The sequence below is a fragment of the Falco punctatus genome (genome assembly GCF_963210335.1).
Source record: "Falco punctatus genome assembly, contig: scaffold_27, whole genome shotgun sequence".
NCBI classification, from domain to species: domain Eukaryota; kingdom Metazoa; phylum Chordata; class Aves; order Falconiformes; family Falconidae; genus Falco; species Falco punctatus.
Window position 1 is genome coordinate 1,577,582 of NW_027660117.1, and position 22,979 is coordinate 1,600,560.

Sequence of the window (22,979 nt, forward strand, 5' to 3'; positions counted from 1 at the left end):
GGAGTTTTCCAGGGTAAGGATGGAGAAAAGCAGCTTGGGATCTGGCCTGTCGTAATAGCTGCTGTTACAGGATCCTCAGCAGCAATCATTGTTATTGAGAAGGATGGAGATCGTTCTCTAGCATTTCTTTCTGCCTCAGCCAAATACTTGCTGTTAACTGCTTTTTTAGAGATTTTTTGTTAAACTAAATACATCATTGAGTATAGACCCTCTACACATACTAATTTATATGCAGCCCTTTGTTGAAGATAAGGCCTTTGTTTCTGCCACCAATGCTTCTTCACTACATTAATGACAAATCACCCAGCATATTCTTTTCCATAAGACATTTATATCTATATTGTCCTACAAATCTTAAGACTAGTCCCTCTCTCAAGTACCTTTGGTCAGCTGCATCCTTTTTTTTAAAAAATGATTCTTGCTTTCTTTGCAAGATGATAATTTTACATGGCTTGGAGCAATGGTTGCAGGAGATATGCAATGCAATCCTAAGATTGTAAAACAACAAAAATGGGATAACTGAGCAGAGTTGAAAGTTATATCTGTACTGATTGTATGAAGTTCCCTTCTGTATAAGAAATTCCTCACGTCTGCTGGGCACCTGGGTTAGCTAAGCCAAGCCTGCAAGCCTCCACCACACTCACCTACCAAAACTCCACAGTGTGTCCAAGCCCAAAAGGGCTATCCTTCACATTACGTTCCAGGATTAACACTCCTAGCACGCAGCACAGCAGTACCCATATCCTAGAGCACAGAAAGGTCTTGTACACCCGACTTTCAGTCCATGGCCTGGCACACATGCAGGAGCTATCACATTTTGTGCATCCAGGCTCTGAGCACAAGCTTCCAGAGCCTGCTGCCTGCCTCCCATCACCAATATCCCCAAGATTATCCCTGGGGTATCAGTGACCTAAATACACTGGTTTGGATTTGAAAGTTGCTTTTGTTTTTAATGTTGCTGAGTCTCTAAAACCAGCACGCGTAACAAACTGCCTATTTCCAAGCAGCGGTTGTGTAATTTTGCTCCCCACCCCCAGAGATGTTGCCTGCCATTCATTTAATGGGCTCAGTTTCACTGGGAAGTGCCTGGAGGAACCTCTTAGCTCCCTAATTAGCAACAGAAGGGGCCAGTCCTTGCCGGAGGTAGCAGTGAAACATTTGTGAGGTCTTCCGACAATAAGGGAGACAGAGAAGGGGCCATTTCCAGCTGGGAAAACAGTAACTTCTCTTCAGCATACAGTGCAGAGCAGAGGACTAAAGAGATGTTAGGGGGAAGGTATATTCAGCAATGAGAATGGGATTTCTGCGCAAGAAAGGAGCATTTGTGGAGGGGGAGGAAGAGGTTGGAGAGATTGTCCTGGGCTCTCCCAAGCTGTTCATTGCTCCTGCAATCCGACTTTTATGTAATATACCATGGAGCAGCACAGAGGCCTCATGGACTGGCTACCGGTGAGGGCAGGAGCAAGGTGTTGCTGCCGTCGGCTCTCAGATGTTTGAGCTGGCTCTTGTTAGTAAGATTGAGGAATTAACAGCTTGGAGGTGCTTAGGAGCTCAGTGTTTCCTCCAGGGACGGGATCACTGAGGCTGAGCACAGAGCCTGCCATTCAGTGCCAGAGTCGACTTTGGTACCAAACAAATCTCCCACCAACCAGCTGAATGTCCTGAGACCTCACTGGAAAGGTGAAAACTTTGCTTGTCCATTGCAAGTAGGGTGATGTGCTGGGGGCTTTCCCTTAACCCCAAGGACACAGCCACACGTGGTAAGATCTCCAATTTTTCCCATCTAATCCCATCTCTGGGCATGGCTTTTTTCATACAATACCAGTTGGAAAGAGTTGCATGTGCATGGACAGTCCCAGCTTGGACCTGTTGGACCACGGGGACCATTTTCCTTCAGAAGTCATGCAGGGAAATACAGCATTCAGTGTCTTTGGCCTGTAGGAGCAAAGATCCGGCATAACACATGAAATCCTTGTTAGCCTTAGGACCTTCCTTAAAAGCAAAGGAAGAACATAACGTTCAAAGACAGAGTGATGCCATGGGGCAAGCAGGGTTTCGGGAACCTGGAAGAGCACAGGAGAGATCTGAAGCTTCCAGTTGTCCTGCCCTGCAACATCACTGGCCAGCAGCTCACTGGTAGTGGCCACCGACCAGAAAAAAAGAAGAGAGCTGGTCCCTGGTATAAGTCAGGAGACCATATTCACAAAGATCCCCTGTTAATGAGCACCATTTGCTTTCTAGTAATGCTTAAGACAGTGAACCTGATCTTGTGCATGCAAAAGGAAAATTACGCAGCAATGCCTTCATGCTGTAAGATGATGGCTTGATGATCTTAAAAGGTCTTTTCCAACCTCAACAATTCCATGAATCTATGATTCTGTGAAGGGCAGTGCATTACAGTTGGGGCCATAAATCCCAGCAAGGGCCTTGCAACGGCTCCAAAGGTCAGAATAATCATTTCCAAGTTGCCACAGCATCTCAAGCTATAAAAGAGCTACGTTCAAAGGTTTTGTGCTCCATTCTTACCCCTGTTCAATAGCCCATTTCATAATGAGAAGTCACCAGCTTTCCTCCCTGTGTTTCAGGTTTCAGTATTAATGGCATTGATGAGGCTTGGATTATGATTACGTGAAACTGGCAACGAGAAACACATAAAGTCCAAAATAGAAAAAAGCCCAAATACACACACAAAAAGTGTTATTACTGGTGCTGCGAGCTCCTCTTTCCCACAAGAGGGCACCCAGTGTTTGCAGAACTACTGCTTGGCCTTTGGGTGCTTTCTCCAGCAGCAGGTCACACTGTACCAGCAGTAGCGAACGGGTCTGGGAGAGCTGGCAGGTTGTGTTGTGTTTGGCTCCTCCTGCTTGTATCCAGCTGTTAAACCAGCTGAAAAAATACATTACGGTAACATTTCCATGTCTGTATTTTCTATCATTGCTGCAGGGGTGATCCTGCAGATCAGTGACAAGAGCAAGAGAAAAGCATAGGAAACAAGCTTTCTGTTAGTATGTGATTTGTGCAATGGGAACATATGAAATCCCTTTATAAAATGATGCCTGTCGCACAGGGACTGTGGGAATTTTAGACATTTGGAAGTTTAGACAGAGGTGCAATAGTGAGATTCAGTGTATCAAATTTTATTCTCTCTCCTTTTGGGTTGGTTTGTGTTTTTTTTTCCCATGCCAGAGTAGCAGCTGAACCAGCAAAAGCACAGCACTGGGACAGAGGCAGAATTTTTTCTAATAGTGCTCCGAAGGGGGCTTTTTAAAAATGGGTTTGCTAAGACGTCTGTCATTAAGAATAAGGGATCCTGCCCCAATGCAGGGAGATGCTCTGAGACATTTTTGCAGGTCTTTTCCTGTGGGATTCCCCTTTCCATTTATGAGACATGCATCAAAATCTCGTGGGAGGCAGCCTTGCTGTCTCCAGCAAGCAGTTTCTGCCTGAATTTGTGCATTTTGGCCTCGAGAGGTTGTAAGAGAGGAGGGGAAAAACCCCTTGCTTTCCACTGCTGCTGCATCCCAGGATGGAATTTCCTCTGGGAACCCTTTGATCTCTGCTCACCAGCACTCACACAAAACTCCTGCACATCCCCTGCATTTCAGTAGATGGGATCCTGGCATCCCAGCTGTTCCAGATTTATCGGGGGTGAAGGTGGTGGTGAGGTGTTGCCTTTTAGCCCCAGGGTATTAGTGGCCTTGGTGTGTCACCTTGTATCTTAAGTAAAAGCCATTCTGACTTTCCCAAGCTTTTTATACAGAAAGCAGCAACTTCTGTCTTTTCTTTGTAGCTGTAACTAGCTCTGCTGGCTCTTCTCCCACATTCCTGGTATAGATAAATTCACTCACAGCTGTTTAAGCCAGTCCTTCCTCCACCAGCCTTTATGCTTTTTCCCAGTGCTAAGTAAGAAACAGAATTTCCTCGAGGTCTCTTTTGTCTACCGACGACATCACAGCCTGCGGTACCTCAACCTGGCTCTTTACAGGGTCCTCAGCTACCTTCCACATGGGTTGTAGTTCTTTCCCCTTGTTGCTAATAATTCCCTTGTCTGCTGACTATAGTCCCTCTGCAATCAGGGATGTCATCTTCCAAGAGGCCTCAAAAGAGCTGGTTTTGTTTGGGAAATAGAACCTTAAAGCTAAGTAATCCCAGACGGATGTAACCAGAAATAGCTGTGGTGTAGCAATAAACTGAACTTTGACCAAATGAAGGATTTACAAGCTTTTCTTCCTGATGACTCTTTTTTGATGGCACAGTGGCTGCATATGAAGTCACGGTATGAGACCTAACCATCACAGAGCTCACTGGTGATGGTACTTCGCTTAGAGCGTTGCATGGAGATAGGAATCATTTTCTCTCACAGTAAGATGTAGTTATTCCTGGACTGAAGCACAGCAAGGACACAATTTAGGAAAGAGAAGCCTTTACCTAGTAAGATTTTACTAACCATGAAGGAAATGAAGTCTAAAAATGAGCTAAAACAAAGCATTGATTTCTGTGGAAAATGAAAAGCAACTTTTCCTTTTTTGTTTGGGCTGCTGCAGATCACAGGTGCACATGGAATAGAGCCACACGATGCACAGGTCAGAAGGGGCACATGGAGGTCAGCTCATCGCAGCTTCTGCTCAGAGCAGGTTCAGGTAGATCAGGTTGCTCAGTGCCTTGTTCCTGTCAAATTTTGATTGCCTCTAAGGATGGAGATCCCACATCCTCTCTGGGCCCCTGTCCCAGTGTCTGAATACCTCCATGGTGAACTAATTTTTCCTCACATCTAACCAGAATTTCCCTTCTTGCAATTTGCGTCCATTGCCTTTTGTTCTTGGTCCATTTTTCCTACACTCTCCACTAGGTAGATGCAGACAGCAGTAAGACCCCACCCTTTGCCTTCTCTCCTCCAGGCTGAACAAGCCCAGGTCTCTCTGTCTCTCCTGGTACACCACATGGCTCCAGCCCCCCAGCAGCCTGGTGGCCCTGACCACCGAGGGTGGGCAGCCTCACTCCAGCCCTTCCTCTGCCAGCAAGGCCAGCACTGGACATGGCACTCCAGATGTGGCCCCACAAGTGCTGAAGAGAGCGAAGGATCACCTCGCTCAGCCTGCTGGCTAACACGCTTGCTATCTAGCCCTGTACGCACCGGCCTTTGCTGCACCTTGTTGACTCAGGCTCAGCTGAGGACCTCAGGCCAGGCTCTGCAGAGCTGCTTTCTATGCATCTGGCGTCCAGCCTGTGCTGATGCACGGAGCTGTTCCCTCCCCGTGCAGGACCTGGCATTTGTCTCTTGCTGAACTTGATTTGCAAGCGCACGTTTAGGCAATAGGTGGCACTGATGGTTGATGTAGCTTGCATTGTCACCAGGAGAGTGTCGCTGCGGAAGAGAAAGCCAGCAGAGGAGACACCTGGGTTGTTTCGCTGGGAGCTGTGGCTAGACGAGGAGGAGTGGACATGTGGCAGGAGATGCTTCCAAACGCCTGGTGAGATCTCTTTGGCACAGGGAGGAGGGACTCTAAACAGGGGTCCCCAGGGTTGGGGCAGGAGAAAGGCCCGGTGGGGTCCACCAGGCCATCGGTGGGTGGGAGCATGCAGCTGAGCTTTCCTGAGCATGGGTAGGGAGGAGGTTTTATAAGACTGAGCCTTGTTCTGTGCCACTCAGAGAGCTGTTTCTGGGACATGCTTGCTTTGTTAGCAGTGCCGAGTTTGTGCTGTTGCCGTGATAACTGGTTTCGTGCCTCTGACTCACTAAACTCCAGGATGTAAGTGCAGGGGGTTGTTATTACTTGTTGCATAAGCTACTCAGCCTCCAGGGAGGTGGAGGCTGACACTGTTTGCTCTTAGGAGCTCTTGGTCTTCTTTGTCTGGGAGTGGTTTCAGGAGATACTTCCTTAAAAATCACATAGACTGTCTCAGAGATCAATTACCCAATTGCCTTCACTACTGCTGGGGTGTCCAGTACAGGCACTGTGTTCTGCATCACAGGTAGCAGTGGGAAAGGGTACCAGGCAACAGGAAACACCCAGTGGATTTGGTTTTTCATGGAGTTTCCTGTCCTTTTTAATTTTTTTTTGTCTCAAGGCATCGTAATTATGACACCAAACAGCTCCCTCATCTAGCTGCAGAGTAACAAGACTTTCTCTGTTGCTTCTAACTTTTTGGTAGATTTTAGATTCTGCTTTTCTTGCAAGAGAATCTACCAGGCTAAAAGAGAACCAACGAGGATGTTTCCTTTTTCTTGCGGGCAGATGAGACCTAAAAGCTTGGTATCCAGTCAGGAGTAGCTGGAAGTAGCAAAGGTACAGCAGCTCACTGAACCTGAACAGGGAAGGGTCCCACAAGCTGCTCCTCATGCCAGCCCTGGGCAGGATGAGTACCACGTGGCTGGCAGCAGAGTAACCCTTGAGCTTGGAAGTCCCCTGCCAAGGCTGGGCACCTATCGCTACACAGCTGCCAAAATAAACTATTTACTTGGCTGAAGTAACACAGCCCTCTGTAGGATGAAACACCGCAAGGACACCTACCCAGTTGTTCAGTGCCTTTTATCTAAATTGTGCTGAAGGCGGGAATATTATGGTGACAAACTATCTAGCTAAAACACAGCCCAGAAACACTGTCTCTGTTGCCAGCCAGCTGAACAGCTTGTGATCCCATGGCTGCGCGGTAAATGGTGCTGGCAGGGGATGTTCCTTACACCATCCCCAAGGGATGGTACCATTCAGACAACACTATCAGACCAAGAATCTTTCCCACCCCACCCCCACCCCCATTTTCTAGGGATGGCACCTTGTCCCGGATCAGGTAAGTGAAATAGCTGCTCTGTGCTGAGGAGTTCACTTTTTATTAGCACCTGGGCTGGGGCACAGCATAGTCCCTTCCATACCCTGTATGACAAAAAATCTTCATTCACAGTCTTCTTTGAGCCCCCTGCAATAGCCCCAGACAGCTCTGCTAATCCCCAAGGGAAGCTGGAGAGCTTGAGGCACAGGTCAGGGGGATGGGAAGGGACACTACATTTAGGACTGATTGCTGAAGGGTTTGAACGGTTTTAAAACATTGCTGTCTGTCTGTTAAATCCAGCTCTGGCGCCTTAGCTCCCACACCTCAAGAAAGTCTGAAACTTTGCTGTCTAGGTAAGAAAAAGAGGCACCAGACAGACAAGTTGAGACCTTTACCTATGGACAGCTATGGTGGAGGGCTAGCGTTGCCCTAAAAGATGACTGAATCTGTAGGGGAGCTATGTATGTAGCACAGTCAAGGGGCATGTCTAGCACATCCAGCTGTCTCCAGCAGCTGAAAACTCTTGTCTCTGCTCCTCAGCCCACTCTGTGCAGTTTTTATTCCTGAAGCTGTCCAGGTGCTACTATCCCATTCACTTCAGTACCTGCCTTAAAACAGATAGATCCAGATCCTACTGATCCTTGTCTCCCAGGGCACACCTGGTACATAAGGAGAGGGACAGAGAAGCCTTGTGATTAACAAGTCCTGATCAGCAAAGGCTTAAGGTCCCTAAGAAACACTGGTAGATGTAACCCTGCCACAAATCCTGCCTGCGATCTTCAAAAATAACAGAAACACCCAGCCCCTGCTGACTGCATGGGGTTTGTTACTCACGTCCAACCAATGTGACTACAAGCCTCAGCATAGTCCCTTTACCCTTGACACTTCTGTTGGGCGCAAACAATTTTATGCCTCCCCAGGTCATTTGAATGTTCTCAGAGGAATGCAGTCCTGGTCCCTGTGGCCGCTCTGGGCATTGGAGGGATGCTGGTTTACTGGCTGAGGTCTAGACACAAGATCAAGACTATTGAAATGGGCAATGGATGGTGGGGCTCAGATGAAAGACCTCTAAAAGGGAAAGAAGATGAAAGTATCTGTCCCTTCAAGACTGAAACATCTGACAAAGAAATTGAGGTGCCCGTGCCTGGGAGGTAAGGAGGGGCAGAAAGCTGCGAGGTGGAGCCAGTTCATCACCCACCTTACTGCTTTGAGGTGATGCCTTGGGGGCAATAGCCAGCGCAGGTCCGTTAGATGATGCTCTGGCTCACTGCCCTTTATGAATGGGATTTGAGCTCAGATTCACTGCAATGTCTTTACGCTTTCTGAGACCACAGACTCTCAATGCAACCTGGGGCTGCTCCTGCAGAAAGGCCATGCTTTGAGCAGCAGAATTTGACAGCAGGTCTGCAGTGGTGGAATGGGGTGGGAGGGCACCGGGATAGCAAAGGCACCAGTAGGGCAGGACTGAGGGGCTTCCGCAGAGGACAGGGTTGGAAGGGTGAAGAAGGATGGGGTCCTTCCTTCTGTCCCTACAAGCCTGTCACTAATTATCTGGCCAACTAGCAGTCGGTAGCACAGGCTGAGCTGCTTATTCTTCTCTCAGCTGGCAGTGCTGGCAAGTTCCTAGTGCCCAAAACCCTAAAGCGAGTTAGCAGTAAGGCAAGCGTAGAACCCACTACTCCTGGGTGCCCTAGGGGAACTGCTAACCTGTAGAGAAATATATTCTCCATATAAATGATTCAGGAAGTTATACAGAGTATGGCACTGCTTCAGGAGGGCTTGTGGTGTCCCAGAGAGAGACACAGAAGCCGGTGGAGCCAGGAGAGCCTGTTCATGCCTGCCTTAGCATAGGGCACATGCAGGCATCTGGCCAGCCTTGCAAGAGCTCCTGTCCGCAGGACCTGCATCGCCGCCTGGAGCAGGCCCGCTACACACCGCAGCTGGAAGGGGCTGCCTTCCGCTACGGCTTCACCTCCAGCTACCTGCAGAAGGTGGTGGCCTACTGGAGGAACCCGTTTGACCGGCGCAAGCAAGTGGAAATCCTGAACAAATATCCCCATTTCCGAACCACCATTGAAGGTGAGGGGGTCTCTGTGGCTTGAGCAGGTCTCACTCTGAAATGCACAGAGAGAATGGGGGGCTTTAAGAGGTTACTCTATTAAGACAACAGTGTGCATAACAGCTTAATGAAGGATCAGTAGTGGAGGCTATGTTATTAGTAACCCTCTATAGATTAAGATCATTGCACAGTGGTGATAAGATTAGATCTGCTTGAAGATGGGCTTCATCTGGCTCTGAACCTGCACTAAATAACAACGAGGTTTTCTTCTGCTATTGCCTTGAAGCCACCTTTGAAAACTGTAAAATTTACCCAGGCCCTGAGGTTGGAATATCCACCACCACCACCCAGTTTAGCCAGGTGAGGTTAGCCAGACTTTAGATAAGTGATCTGCAGGTTAAACTTATATCCTGCGCTTACTTTTTCCATGTTTCTCTTTTTATCACCCACACATTTTGTAATTTAGTCATGTTTTTGCACGTGTCTTAGCTGCATTATGCTATGCATTGAAGTGCAGCTGTACTTATATACTGTAAGACCAATTTCTCAGGAGGTGGATGCTCAGTCTCCTGTGACCCCAGTAACTGGGACTGGGATCAATACCTCTGTCTGTAAGTAAAAGATGAGACACAGGTAAAATACCAGGCATGTCCTTTCAGCTAGGCATCTTCTTGCCATGGGTTGATTGTGTACCTTCTGCTGTGAATGCTAATCACAGTTTTGCCACCCTCCTTCTTCAGAGTTCGGAACAGAAACTGTGATGGAACTAAGGCTTTAATTTATCTGTCTGGATGTGTGGCAGGGATTGATATCCATTTTATCCACGTGAAGCCCTCCTATGTCCCTCACAGTTGAGCTGTTCAACCTCTGCTGATGGTCCACGGCTGGCCTGGCTCCTTCTACGAGTTCTACAAGACCATCGCTCTACTCACAGAGCCAGCTGAGCATGGCCTGAATGAGGGTGACATGGTGTTTGAGGTCATCTGCCCATCCATCCCAGGATATGGCTTCTCTGAGGCACCACACCAGAAAGGTGAGCGATGAAAAGGCGCTGTTGGAATTGCCAGGTTCTTGGAGCCTCAGTCATCCCTGGCCCTCACCAGGGAATGCAGTTTGTGAATGCAGATGCTTGGCTCTGCACTAACACCCATGTGGCTGAGGCTCTGGGGCTGGCTGTGGAGATCTGGAAGGTAATGGTAGCTGGAAACCAGGTCTGCTTTCCACTTTATCCACTTTCCACTGAATTTCCATCTTGTGTTCACTGTATTGCCAAGGAGCAAGGCAGAGCAGCATAGCACACTGTGCCTTTACACAGCAGCATACTCATGTGCCTCTGTCAGACCATGATCTTTGGCCAGGGGATGATACACCAAGACAAACAGGTTTCCTCTGTTTCTCTTTACCTACAGGCTTTGACAGCAAAGCAACTGCTCGGAAATTTCATAAGCTGATGAATAGATTGGGCTCCAAAGAATACTACCTACAGGGAGAAGACTGAGGATCTCTTATTACCACAAACATGGCCCAGATGCTGCCGCAGTGAGTAGCAAAGGGAATCAGTGCAGAGAAGGTTTCTCCAGTTCTTACCCTACCTTCTGGCTCCACGGTCCGGGTCCTGCCTTCTGTTTGCCCTGCCTCTCATCGCCTTCTGCTTTGTTTTCTCCAGGGGTATCCCCACCCCTGTGCATTCAGTCATATTCACGTGCTTTGCATTGACAGTGGTATTTGCATTCTCACGCTTTCTAAATTTCATAGAATCATAGAAGCATTTAGGTTGGAAAAGACCTTGAAGATCATTGAGTCCAACCATAAACCTAACACTGCCAAGTCCACTGCTAAACCAGGTCCCTAAGTGCCACATCTACACACCTTTTAAATACCTCAACCACCTCCCTGGGCAGCCTGTTCCAATGCTTGGCAACCCTTTTAGTGAAGAAATTTTTCCTAATATCCCATCTGAACCTCCCCTGGCACGACTTGAGGCCATTTCCTCTCATCCTCTCACTTGTTACCTGGGAAAAAGTGACCAACACCCACCTTGTTACAACCTCCTTTCCTGTAGTTTTAGAGAGCAAGAAGGTCTCCCCCAAGCCCCCTTTCCTCCAGACTAAACAAGCCCGGTTGCCTCAGCTGTTTCTCATAGGACTTGTTCTCTAGACCCTTCACCAGCTCCGTTGCTCTTCTTTGGACACATCTTTCTTGTAGTGAGAGGCCCAAAACCGAACACAGTATTCGAGGTGCAGCCACACCAGTGCTGGGTACAGCATCACTGCCCTTGTCCTGCTGGCCACGCAATTTCTGACACAAGCCAGGATGCTGTTGGCCTCCCTTATCTAGGGAAGAGTTGTACAGAGAAAAATGGAGTGCTGTTTGGCTTCTCTTTCACTAGGCATGGAAGTAAGCTCTGCTGCATTTTGATTTGAGACCTCAAGGATCATCATTCTAAATCAGGAAGGAGATAAATTTAAAATTGGCAGGGAGAAAAGGAAGGAGCTCAGCCTTTCAGCAGCTGATCAGTACCACGAAGTATAGGACTTTCCTGGATGGAGATGGCACCAGCTGTACCATTTTTAACTCTCCCAAATTTTTTTGGAAATCACGATAAATGTGAAGGGCTTATGTATTTGGCTTAGTGAAATGCTTCTATTACAGCTCCCGTCAGACTTATTTTCTAGAAAATTTGGAAACAGAAAATGGCTTGATTTAACCTTCTATTCATTAACTTGATTTCAGATCTGTGAATCTTATCTTTGCTGGCAGAGAAGGTTTGAGAAGGATGATTTCCGTGATGCTTGGGGCTTATATACCATGGCTCATAGGCTTTACTAGGGAAGATGTTCGACGTATGTATCCTTTCATCCAGAAGAATATACATGAACTATTGCGAGAGTCTGGATACTTACACATCCAAGCCACCAAACCAGACACTGCAGGTAATGAACCTTCTCTATATCACTATGAACTTTGTATACTGACTGCTTAAGGCGTATAAACACATAGTTGAACAAAAGCCAACCATGTTTAAGAAGCAATGAATTCTGGTGACTGAATGCAAGACATGGGGACAAGAGCTGTGTAAAAGGAAGTGAAAAGGAACCGCTTAAAAAAAGACGGAGACTACAAATATCACTTTTCAAGGTCTGTTAAATGGCATACCACTTCTCTATGGCAAAGAAACCCTTTGCAAAAACCCTCTTAAAGTAAAGCACAGGACCCTGACATTGAAGCTTCTAGAAATAAATGTGGGTGAAAACAAGAAAAATACCATAAGCAAGTGCAATGTGAAACTTGCAGAAAGGTAGACACAGCCATAATACCTGAAGCCAGAAGCATGATGTAGTGGGACCAGTAGATAAGGAGTCTGAAGAAAGGTATGGCCATCTCAGAAAAGTTACATGATTTATTTGTATAATATTATCAAAGATTATGGGGTATTCCTTTATTGAAATAAACCCTCATCAGGAAAGACAGCAGAGCTGTCTCAGACTGGCATCAGGTATGGAGACCATAGAAGGAATAGCACACCATCCTGGCATTTAACTGGAAAAGAGGAAACTCAAAGTGAAACGTCAGCTAATGCCTAGTCTGTTGCTTGAACTGATTGCAATATCAGAGAAATAAAAGGAGACAAACCAGATACCAGGTTGGGGTTTTTTGGGTTTTCTTTTCAAAAGCCAAACAATGAAGACAGCCCCCAGAAAAACAAAGACCAGTATGTCTAGTGTCTGATCAGAAAACTAGCAGAAATGTTTTTAAAAGGAGAATTCATTTACAGGTGATAATATCACAGGGAAATCATGCTTCAAATATCAGAGCTCTGGCAGGATCAAGAAGCTGTGGATCTAGTAATGGAACATATTTAATTTCCAAAAAAAGTTTTGTTGAGGTTCCTTCCCCCAGTGTTCTTAAAGACATTAAACTGCCTTAAGAAAAAGATTAAGTTCATGGGTTAATAACTAGTTAACATGAGAATTCATGAATATAAATAAGTAAGCAAGTTCCAGGGGAGAGAGAGTATCACAAAAATCTGTGCTGGCACCCGTACCTTTCAATATGATCTTAATTTCTCTACAGATAAAAGTTAATGGTTAAGTGAAAAACTGACACCTATCCAGGGTTTGGTTTAATCTAAAGATAAATGGTTTTGTAACTCTCTGCAGTTAAGTGACTGGTTGATTAAACTGGCCAATAAAAACTGATGTCAACAAAGTCCAAAGCAATTTAAGCAGAGGAAGAAAATCACGATGGGCTCTAGTTTGGTTGCTGCTATGTGAGAGAATCCAAGAGTCAAGGACAGTGCTTTGAAACATCAGCCAGCTCAGACTTTAAGAGAATCTTACAAACTCTTAAAGAAAGCAAAAAGAGAGTAAGACAAAACACTAAATCCATGATATTTAGAATCTGTTCCACCCCTGTTTCATTAATATATTTTATAATCAAAAGAATACAAGAAGGGGAGAAAAAGAACCCTAAAGTGACCAAGCAGCTTCCCTACAAGCACTGTACATAGTCTAGGACTCTTTAACCTGGAAAAAAAGAAGAGCAGGGATTTTGTAGCACACTAAAATTGTGAAAGGTAGAAAATAAATAGGGGGAAAAAAATACATATTCCCTGCTTAGTCTCAAAAAATATCTATATTATCAGTTTAGTTCTCATTAGGCAGGTTTAAAGCAAAGCTACAGTATTTTCACTCACCAGAAGCTGTGGTACCTAAGATGTGTACAGGTTGAATCATTAGTAAGCTGCAAACAAGACTGGTATTTCTGAGCATCCAGTCCATGAAAGTTGAATACAGTGATTCGGAGACAGCTTTCAGCTCAGAAAATGCTCACCTCCAGACGGGTCACATGTTAGCTGGCACATTTTAGCCTGCCCTACCTTTGCTGGTCAAAGCATTTACATGACTTTGATGTGTAGCAAATCACTTTAGGCCTGACAGCACAGGGAAACTGTTGTGCCAATGCACAAACTTACTTTGCATTAACTATGTCCACTATTAAATTGAAATCACATTGTGCATCATCTTCTACGCAGTCATTCAGTGCTAAAGTCACACTAAAATACACTTGAGAGTAGGCAATTCTAAGGATACTGTAAAACTACAGCCTGGAGTGTGGTACAGGAATTTTCCCAAGGCAAGCTCTACCACTGCTGAAGTAATCCCCACCCGTTTTACAGGTTAAAACACAGATATAATATGCTGTGTTTATAATGTTTGTTAGCATTCCCCAAAGGCAGGAGCAGATAGCAGATACACACCACTCCACTGTTGTTTAAATTACATAGAAAGTGAACAGCACTCAGGGTCCCAGTTAGCCATCCTAAGCAGGACAGTGCTCCCAAACAGTTTATCTGAAATTTCTTTTCAGAGTGTAATCCCTTTACATCTGAATTTGCTCTTTCTGCCACACATTACCAAGAAGCCCAGAGGATTTTCTTAACTCCTATTTTCTTTTGTATAGGAATTGCTCAACTTTATAGTGCTGTCAGTTATAGCCAAAATTCCATTGGGGTGAACTTTTCAAGAATAAAGTACTACCAGGGCTAGTAAAACGCACTCTTTACTGAATTCTCATAGAAAACTCTGAAGAATTGATGTAAGTCCAGTTTAACTCCCACTGAAGTATTTGCAATGCCAGGCAACTGCAATGGTTCTCTTCTTCTCTTGAATTAGGTTGTGGACTGAATGACTCCCCTGGGGGGCTTGCTGCATATATATTGGAAAAATTCTCTACCTGGAGAGATAAATCATTTCTGCATAAAGATGATGGAGGCTTGGAAAGGTAAGAAAACAGGTGCTCTTCCATGAGAGGACTCATTAAAAGAATGAGCAATGGTAACTAATGAGGAGATAGGTAAAAGACTGGCCAAAGCTGAATTTTGAGCATGAAAGGTTACACATGACAAGTAGTAGTGTAAACTTACAGCAGACTGCCTGCAAACTACTGCTTCAGCACCGGGCAGTTTTGCTCTGGGCACATGGGTGCCAATTAATTTGCTGCTTGAAAACAAGTGGAGAACAAGAACAACTGTTCTTCAGGGCATGAGCCCAATATAGCGTATTGAGAAACAGCTTCCAATGAAACGTCTTCATCTTTTTCTATCAATAGCAAATACACTCTTGATGAGCTTTTGGCCAATGTGATGATTTATTGGGTGACATCCTCCATTGTGTCCTCAAAGCGATTCTACAAGGAGAACATCTCCAAGAACCCTGGTCTAACAGGTGATGCCAGGTAATGAAGTGGTAGGTGTAAGAAAGATTTGCAAATGAGATTGAAACACGTTTGCCTGTATAAACATTTAGATTACTTAAAACAGCAAACTTAACTTCTTAAAAAAAAAATCTAAGTTCTTATTTTCTTTTGATAAAAATAGTTGAGTCATTTTTCTTTTGAACCTGTAATTCACACAAAGTAGCTTGTAGCCAAGACAATGCAGCGGACATATCAAACTATATTCAGTCTTGTGTTCAAACTACAGGTCTATATACTTAGTCACCAAACAAATGTGATCTCTGGCTCAGTTCAGTTAAAACAAAACAGAAAATCAGGAGCATTTCCAAGAGAGACGTTTAAACTGAATTAGGAAGCATACGGCTTAGTGGTGGATAAAACTAACGACTACAAGTGTTAAGCACAAACTTGGGGAAGCAATCTGGAGAGCAGTACCTTCTAACAAACCAAGCACCTTCTAACAGCCACTGACTTTAAGATGACTATAAGAGAGGCTGACCAGAAAATGCTGCAGAACGGAATTCCATGTGATTGATCACACAAACAAATAGAAGAGTCTTTTCCTTTGTAGACCGAGCCAGCTTACCTTTCCTCAACTCATTCGTTACGCTGGTACTATAAATTCTAAAGTAAACTTGAGCAGGCTCATTTCTGACTGTCACAAAGAGGTGATGCGTCTTGCCATTTATCGCAAAACTGTAAAACAAGGTAAGTTTAAAAACAGGAAACGTTTCAAGATTGAACCGTGTGCGAAGTTGGCTCTACTTTACGTTTTTGGGTATAATATTCTCATACTCAAGGAGACTCAAATACAAGCAAAGCTTTTCAGCAGAGTACAAACCACAAAGTGTGTCGCTGCGGTGAAGCTCTGCCAGCTGACTGTGGCAATTACTAGAGTCAGGAGGTTTTTATAGAATTTCCCCAGGACTTTTTTCAAAAAGGCACTTAGTTAATGTCCTCTAGGTTTGCAGTGTATGTTCCCACAGGGACTGCAGCTTTTTCCTCAGGAGCTAGTACATACACCACGGGTCTGGGCAAAGGAGGTCTTCAAGAACATCATCACTTACTCTTACATGCCACGTGGAGGGCATTTTGCTGCCTTTGAGGAACCAAAGCTTCTGGCACAAGACATCATGCACTTTGTCAGAAAGGTGGAACAGCTGTGAACATGCACTTTAGATACATATATAGAACAGAAGCAAGTTGTTCTGCCACCAGCAGAACCTTCACTTTGAGGGATCAATTAAATCCAATGTAATCACATAGAGAAAACAACATTTCATTTTGATAATCATTACAGTACTAAAATTGTTAATGAAGCTCTAAAGCTTTTCTAAAGAATAAAAGAAAAAACCCCAAAGTAAGCAACTTGTCTTCTTTCACTCCCGGCACCGTATCATTGCTGCACTCATAGTTCAAGTGTAACAGAATACATGAACGGTTTACTGCAGTAACACTGCACTCATCTGGGGAAGAGAGTAGAAAGAAACCAGCCCCTTGATCCTTAGAACGAAGGCTTCTGTTTAGAAGCTTCTTTAAACACTCGAGTGCTAGCGTCTGAAATATGCATTACAAGCAGCTTTGGTGGAAGTGTAAAGGGTTTTGATCTCCTGAGCACAAACACTCCTACGTTCAAGTTATGTTTCATTCAAGAGACCAGGAATTACATATTCAAGTGGGCAGCTGCACACAAGGCAGCTTTCTTCATTCTAACAGGTTTTCCCCCTACGGCTAGCTTTAGCAGCTACTACACTATGTAAACAGATGTTTAATGGATAACAAGGCAGAGACAGCGTTCCTAGTGTGCTCCAAGCTCAAAAATACCAACTTAATTTCCTCTTCGTTCTTTATCATTCCATTCCAAATGGTAAAGTTAAAATATGCACCAAGCGTAGCAGGTTACTTCAACCTTTACCCTCATTTCAAACGATTCTTATCACACCATCGTGCAATTTTTGCTAGCAAGAAGCTGCAAGCAACCTTGCTACCAGTAGGCTCGAGTTTCTCTTCAAATGGGATAGGGCTGTTTGGAGCTGTTAAGCTCACTACATTACAGACACTTCTAAGTAGCTGACTGAAGGTTAAGTCCAGCAGACACCTAGTTTTGACACACTGTTCAAAGCTCTCAAGTGTTTCTCACCCTCCCTCCTTCTCCCATTCTGCACTAGACACCAGGCTAGAAGAAAGGGCTCAAGTTCTGCTCCCAAGTAATACCTTCTGACTTTGAACAGGAGTTTGACAAGTAAAGATAGTGCTGAACTTGATCACACTCGCCTCACCGCCTCTTCACATTTCATAAACATTGAAGAGTCTAAGACTTAGAAGTAAAAGCAAGCAAGAAACTAACTTTTATTGTTGTTGTCTTAAGTGAGAACAAGCTAGCATATTGGGGCAGGAGTCCTATGCAGGAGCGGGCTGGAAACTAATGGGAGAAACAGCTAGGTATTGTGAAGGAGAATAGGAAAGATAAACATGGTTATCTAGTGTTTAATAGGTGTCTGCATGCTTGTAGAGATATATAGCTGTGCAACGGCATGAATGATTCCTGCCCTGAGCCTGGTGGCGCACACAGCTGCGGTTTGTGTCCGGGCTCAGAGATGTAAATAGGGGCTTCTCTGTTTTGGTGGAAGTGTTTCTCTTTGCATAAAAAAAGAGGGAACGAAGGGAATGACCCCAGAGGTATGTTCAGAGAAGGCACACTATGTTTCGAACTTTTTGACTGAACCAGTTCTTTTTTGGTGTGCCCTTCCACCTATGTATAATGTTAATCCAAAAGAAGATGATACTGTTTACACTTTGAATGTCGATCATTGTCTTTCTGTAGATGCTATATGTAGTAGGAGGCTATGATGGGAACGTGTCGCAGCGGTTCTTCTCTTATCCGGAGTAACAGCAGGGAAAGCATTAAAGAGTTAAATCACCTTGTTTGGTAGGCAGTTAAGCATGTGAGTCAAAATTGCCACTGCTTTTTGTTGTTGGTTCAAGGACATGGCTGTGAGGATTTGGATGGTATGTGCTGCGGGGATTTTAGGCGCCCCATTGCAGCAACATGGTATCAAAATCTGAGAAGATGTCAGCCTTTTTTGGCATCCATTCACTCAACTGGCAGTATTGTTTGTTTGCTATTACCTTGGTTGCTGTCATGTTTGCAAGGGCCCTGCAGAACATGGCAAACCTGGTCCTAGCTGTTCAAAAACAAAAAGGGGCAATTGTCAAATTGTACGGAACAGAGACAGCGGGTTATTTTGACACTGATAATATGTCTCAGTTGGTTTTTTATTTGTTCTATTACTTATACCTTGTTTTTACTCGTTCGGTTTCAAAGGTTCTTTTTGTGCAACAGGAAGGGGGAGATGCAGGAGCGGGCTGGAAACTAGGACCATGCGTGGCAATCCGTTTGCTGAGGGGAATGTGCTCGAGCTTGTCTGGACAAGGATTAACATGATGAGGCATGTTTGCAGAGCACAGGGGAGTGGGAGACGGATGGCGCCAAGGAAAAGTAACAGCTTGCTGTTAATTGATGGCAGCTAACCACCAATCGGGGATTGCCTAGTATGCAAGGCTTAGCTTCAAGAACCAATCTGTTTCAAACGCGCAGCTTCTGAAAGTGTATAGAAACTCGTGCTTCTGTACAATAAACTGACATTTGCTTGCATCAAGCTGCGTCCCGTCTCTTCATTCGCCGCAGTCCTAACTTCCTCTGAAGAGGGTTAGAGCAGAAACTGCTTGCTTTTAGTTCTAACTGTATATCTAACTGACCGTCAAGGCTGTTGGGCTAAAGGTTAGTAAAAAAATAGGAAGACGTGCTTCCCCACTTCCACAGGGCCAATCAATCTCTTTTTGTCACCAGTACAAGACCTCCCAATTACTCAGAAGTCCCACTCTTTGTTTGGATTATTAAGTAACTGAAATTGAGTTATAGAGAAGTCTAATTTTATCAAATAGATAGGCAAACACTCGAGTACTCACTCAAGCCTGATCAGACTACAAAGGTCTCCTTTTATGGGTAAGAATGGCTATAGCCTTTTTAGTAAAGGCCAAGTGTATTAATAGTCATGTACATTACCCAGAGAGAGTCCCAAGCAATCAGCTAATTTAGTAATGGCCGCATTAAAACTCGGGAGGGTAAAGGTTTATCCAGTATTTGCCAGTTCAGCAAGTACACAGCAGGAAAGTTTTACTCCCAACGCGCCAATTAATCTCCTGTACCATAACTCAGGTCCCCAAAGAATCACTGTATCTTTGTGCAGCTGTGCCTTAAAGGGTAATTGCTTTCAACAGCCATTCAGGAGATGAAAACAGATGGACACGGTTCAACTACAGGAAGGTAGTAGACACCCTGAATAAAGGATCCAGACAGACAAGAATACACAGTTGTATTTGATAAAGTTATCGCTTAAAGCGGCACCAAAGGTTATTCGATATTCCATTAAAGTTCTACAGAGTGTGGGTCATTCGTGAAAGCCTTTGAGCGCCGCTGGTGCTTGAAACCAGACATAGTCCTCCCAAGTAGAGGTCACATGCTGAGGAGCCGAGGCACTTCTGTTGATGTCTCCATCGCAGGACAAGTTAACAGCTAGTTTCCTCCCTCGAGTTGGCACTTTATAGTTGAGCTTGGGCCGGAACCAATCAACACCACAATCACGGTGTCCTTGGAGCATAACAACAGTGCCCATGACAGGGAGAGCCTTCAGCTCACTGAAGACATCCGCAACAAAGAGCGAGTGAAAGAGCTTGCGAACGCAGGATGCAGTTTTCAGGCTCTCCTCAGCACCGCCCTCACAGATACCCTCCAAGCTGAGCTCATAGAGCTCCTTGGGGCTCATGACATTGCCTCCAAGTAGAATAAGAACTCGAGGAACCAGTGTCAAACTAAACATTATTTCCAAGCGCTGGAACATTTCCTCCAGTTCTGTCAGCACCTGCTGGCACTTCTTGCTTGCCAGGTCCATGGAGGGTGGCTTCTTAATCACATCTCCATCCTGGAAAGCAAAGCAAAGAAAGATCACCACATTTCATTATTAGGAAACATTAGTACCAACACACCCTTCACAAAGCGTGGCCCATCCCATCCCTGAAAGTTAAGGAAGGTTCAAGGGTTTATGTGCCTTTTAAGAGATACAGGTACCCACATACGGAATCAGGAGACCCAAGATGAACACAAATGGCTGCCCTATAGCTACTCAGTTTAAATCTGAACCCCACTACTGAGGAATGTCCACGAGAATTACAAACTCCATCTTTTAAAGATCAGCTATCACTCCAAAAAACACCTACCAGCCTTTTTTCTTCAAGTTGTTTGAGTAACAAACAAAGCAGTGGCATGCTTTGAGCACAAAGTGGAACAACAAGAGATAAACAGCAACTTTTTGAGACCTTTAGCCACCTAACCTAAAGTTTTTTTTAGTTGTTTGTGGGTTGGTTTTGTTTGGGTTTTTTTAATGAAGTTGTGGTAACACTTAAGGATACAGCTACAACTGCACTTCACTTTACAAGTGTTTGGCACATGTGAGAAACTATGGACTAGGGTATTGTTTATTAAGATTTATGTTAAGCCCAATGTAAAGGTCAGACAGCAAAAGATATGAAATCGCTTATGCAAACAGCCACCAGACACCGCTTGTGTAAGGTAGGATAACCGCAATCGCTTACACAAACTAAACCAGATACCGCTTGTGCAAGATAAGATAACCACCAGATGTCCAGGAACCGACAGAAACAGGACAAACAACCCCATATAAGGACATATGAGTGAGGGGTCAACTATGGGACGAAGGAGGAAGACTTCTTACTTCGGCCTCAACGACCACCAGGAGGCAGAAAACGACCCCCTGACAACAACTGAAGCATGCGCAGAGTACCTCCACTACTTCATGAACACGGAAGTAAAGATGTATAAAAAGGGACTGTTTGAACTGCTCAGCACGGCAGTTGGTGGAGCGCAGACTCCCCTGCCGTCCAGCGCTGTTATTGCTCATATTCTACTTGCTATAATTAATAAAATTTTAATTGGATTATGATCCGTTCTGGTCTCAATTTATAACAACATTTATATTTTACATATATAAAAGAATTAGTACAAGGCTACATTTCTTAGACTTAGGTGCAGCATGTAGAAAAAAGTTTCAGCTTGTGTCTTTACATACCTCTTTTGATGTTCTACTCGCTGGCTCAGTTTGACTTCTAGAAGAAGAAAAAAAGATGATCAGAACTTAAAATAAAGCACTCGTAACCAACATAAAGCCGTGAAAACAGTTTATAAAACCTGAACACCAAAACACTGTGTTCTGATAGTCTTATGAATATGGAAATTTATTTCTATACTTAAAGTGTGCTCTCCTGGTACATTCAGTGCAACTGAAATAAAACCCCAAATCCCATTCCTTCTTTGTCCCCAATTACTCTAAGATACAGAATACAGCAGTGCAAGAAGAAGCTCTCACATATTTTCTTTCTGCTCTCTAAGTCTCAAAACTATGAAGACTGTGCTACAGTTTTCTGTTCTTAAATAGTCAGCCATCCAAATGTGAAGGCACCTTCAGGCAATCTGTATAGCCCCACTATCACAAACAGGTACCAGATAGAGCACCTTGGTTTCTACACTCCCCTGACAAAACAAGAACAGTTGTCTGTAGAAAAGTGTTTCTTTGTGGAAGCCCAAGCACTGTGTTCAGGTACCTACCATCCTCTAGCCTAAAGTGACTACCAATAGCAGTAGAAACATCACCTGAAAGCAGTTCCAAGGATTTTCTGTGGTCGAGGAGGCCTGTGTTAAAAAAATAAGAAAAAAAGCCTGGATTACCAGAATTTGCTTTAGGATCATCTTGAACATGCTACAATATTTTAGGAAACACTTATGACACACAAGCCCTTGCCGAGATTCCACATACTCATTGGTCTGTACCTGCATGCTACTCATGAATCAAACATGCAACCGTCCATCAGTTAACAAACAATTCATACATCATCCAAAGCGTCCCACGAGCAGAGGCAACCCAAAGGCTGCTGTGCAGGTCCTGCACAAATAGAAAGGCTCATTCTTCCTGCCACTGCTACACCACCACCAGGCTCGCAAGTACAGCCACGTACCTCCTGAACATGAGGAAGTGCTTTAGATTACCGCACCATGGTTTCTCCATCCACTTGCCTTGAGGAAGATACTACAAGGTGACTAACGCATTTCTGAAGGCCTCTCCACCGTGACACCATGCGTTCACCATTCCCAAACACTAACGACTCTACCAGTTGTTTCCATAATGTTTCCAGCTGAAGGAATAGAAAGCTAACCTGCCCGATCCATTGGCAACTTTAGGAGAGCAGCGGCATTCATCCCTTACCCCCACGTGCAGGCATTTCTTGGATCTTTGATGCTAGTGGCACCTAGCCTCTCATTTTAGGGCAGCATTCCAACACCAGGAGAGGGTGCCACCCAACCAGAAATGGAGGCTATATTGACAAGACAGCACTAAGCATCCCCATCTAAATTAACCCCCCAAACCAGGCCATGTTTAGAAGCACAGTGCTGTGGCATCCAGAAAGTCTTGGTAGCGCCTGAAAGCACTGCAACACCTACTGCAGTAATATGCCCAAAGCTTACAGGGGAGCCACATAAATTCAGGGGGTTTTGCTTGCAGATGCTTCATGGGTACAGGATGCTGCTGTACTGTTTGTTTGAGACACGCTGTAACGCGCCAGTACACTCTATTTATTGAGAACTAACATTAGAAAGACACGGCAAAACCACAAGTCAATAATATCTACTAACGGTGGAGGAGAGGTCTGTCTTGAAGAAGCCTTGAAAACATGACCATTCAAACCATGCTGATGCAGCTGATACAGAACTGGACTGTACGAATACATCGATGACAGCGACAATGCTGTAGTCAGGCTTACATTTGAGTATCTGCAATTGTAA

The 22,979-nt window shown here is 44.7% G+C and overlaps 2 protein-coding genes and 2 long non-coding RNA genes across 4 annotated transcripts in view; 2 read left to right on the forward strand and 2 right to left on the reverse strand.

The window, feature by feature from the left end:
* LOC308057950 overlaps positions 1-22,979 on the reverse strand; it is a 336,360-nt gene that overhangs the window by 168,629 nt on the left and 144,752 nt on the right. The window lies entirely within an intron of this gene.
* On the forward strand, positions 6,028-10,361 carry LOC308057955 (epoxide hydrolase 1-like). Its single transcript, XM_080411964.1, is given in 6 exon segments — positions 6,028-6,789; positions 7,689-7,902; positions 8,667-8,847; positions 9,630-9,679; positions 9,683-9,860; positions 10,237-10,361. Coding segments are annotated over 6 exon segments (846 nt in total). The 5' UTR covers positions 6,028-6,655; the 3' UTR covers positions 10,326-10,361.
* Positions 11,539-15,013, forward strand: LOC308057956. The gene is made up of 3 exons (XR_013925567.1): positions 11,539-11,760; positions 14,503-14,611; positions 14,939-15,013. It is a non-coding gene; the product is annotated as an uncharacterized lncRNA (long non-coding RNA).
* Positions 19,501-20,047, reverse strand: LOC308057959 (MAD2L1-binding protein-like). Its single transcript, XM_080411966.1, has one exon. It carries the CDS (start codon positions 20,014-20,016, stop codon positions 19,516-19,518), a length of 501 nt encoding a protein of 166 aa, XP_080268092.1. The 5' UTR covers positions 20,017-20,047; the 3' UTR covers positions 19,501-19,515.

Bases quoted from the DNA above. Each gene is read 5' to 3' on its own strand.
- LOC308057959 (XM_080411966.1), bottom strand. From the start codon at position 20,016: ATGGACCTGGCAAGCAAGAAGTGCCAGCAGGTGCTGACAGAACTGGAG.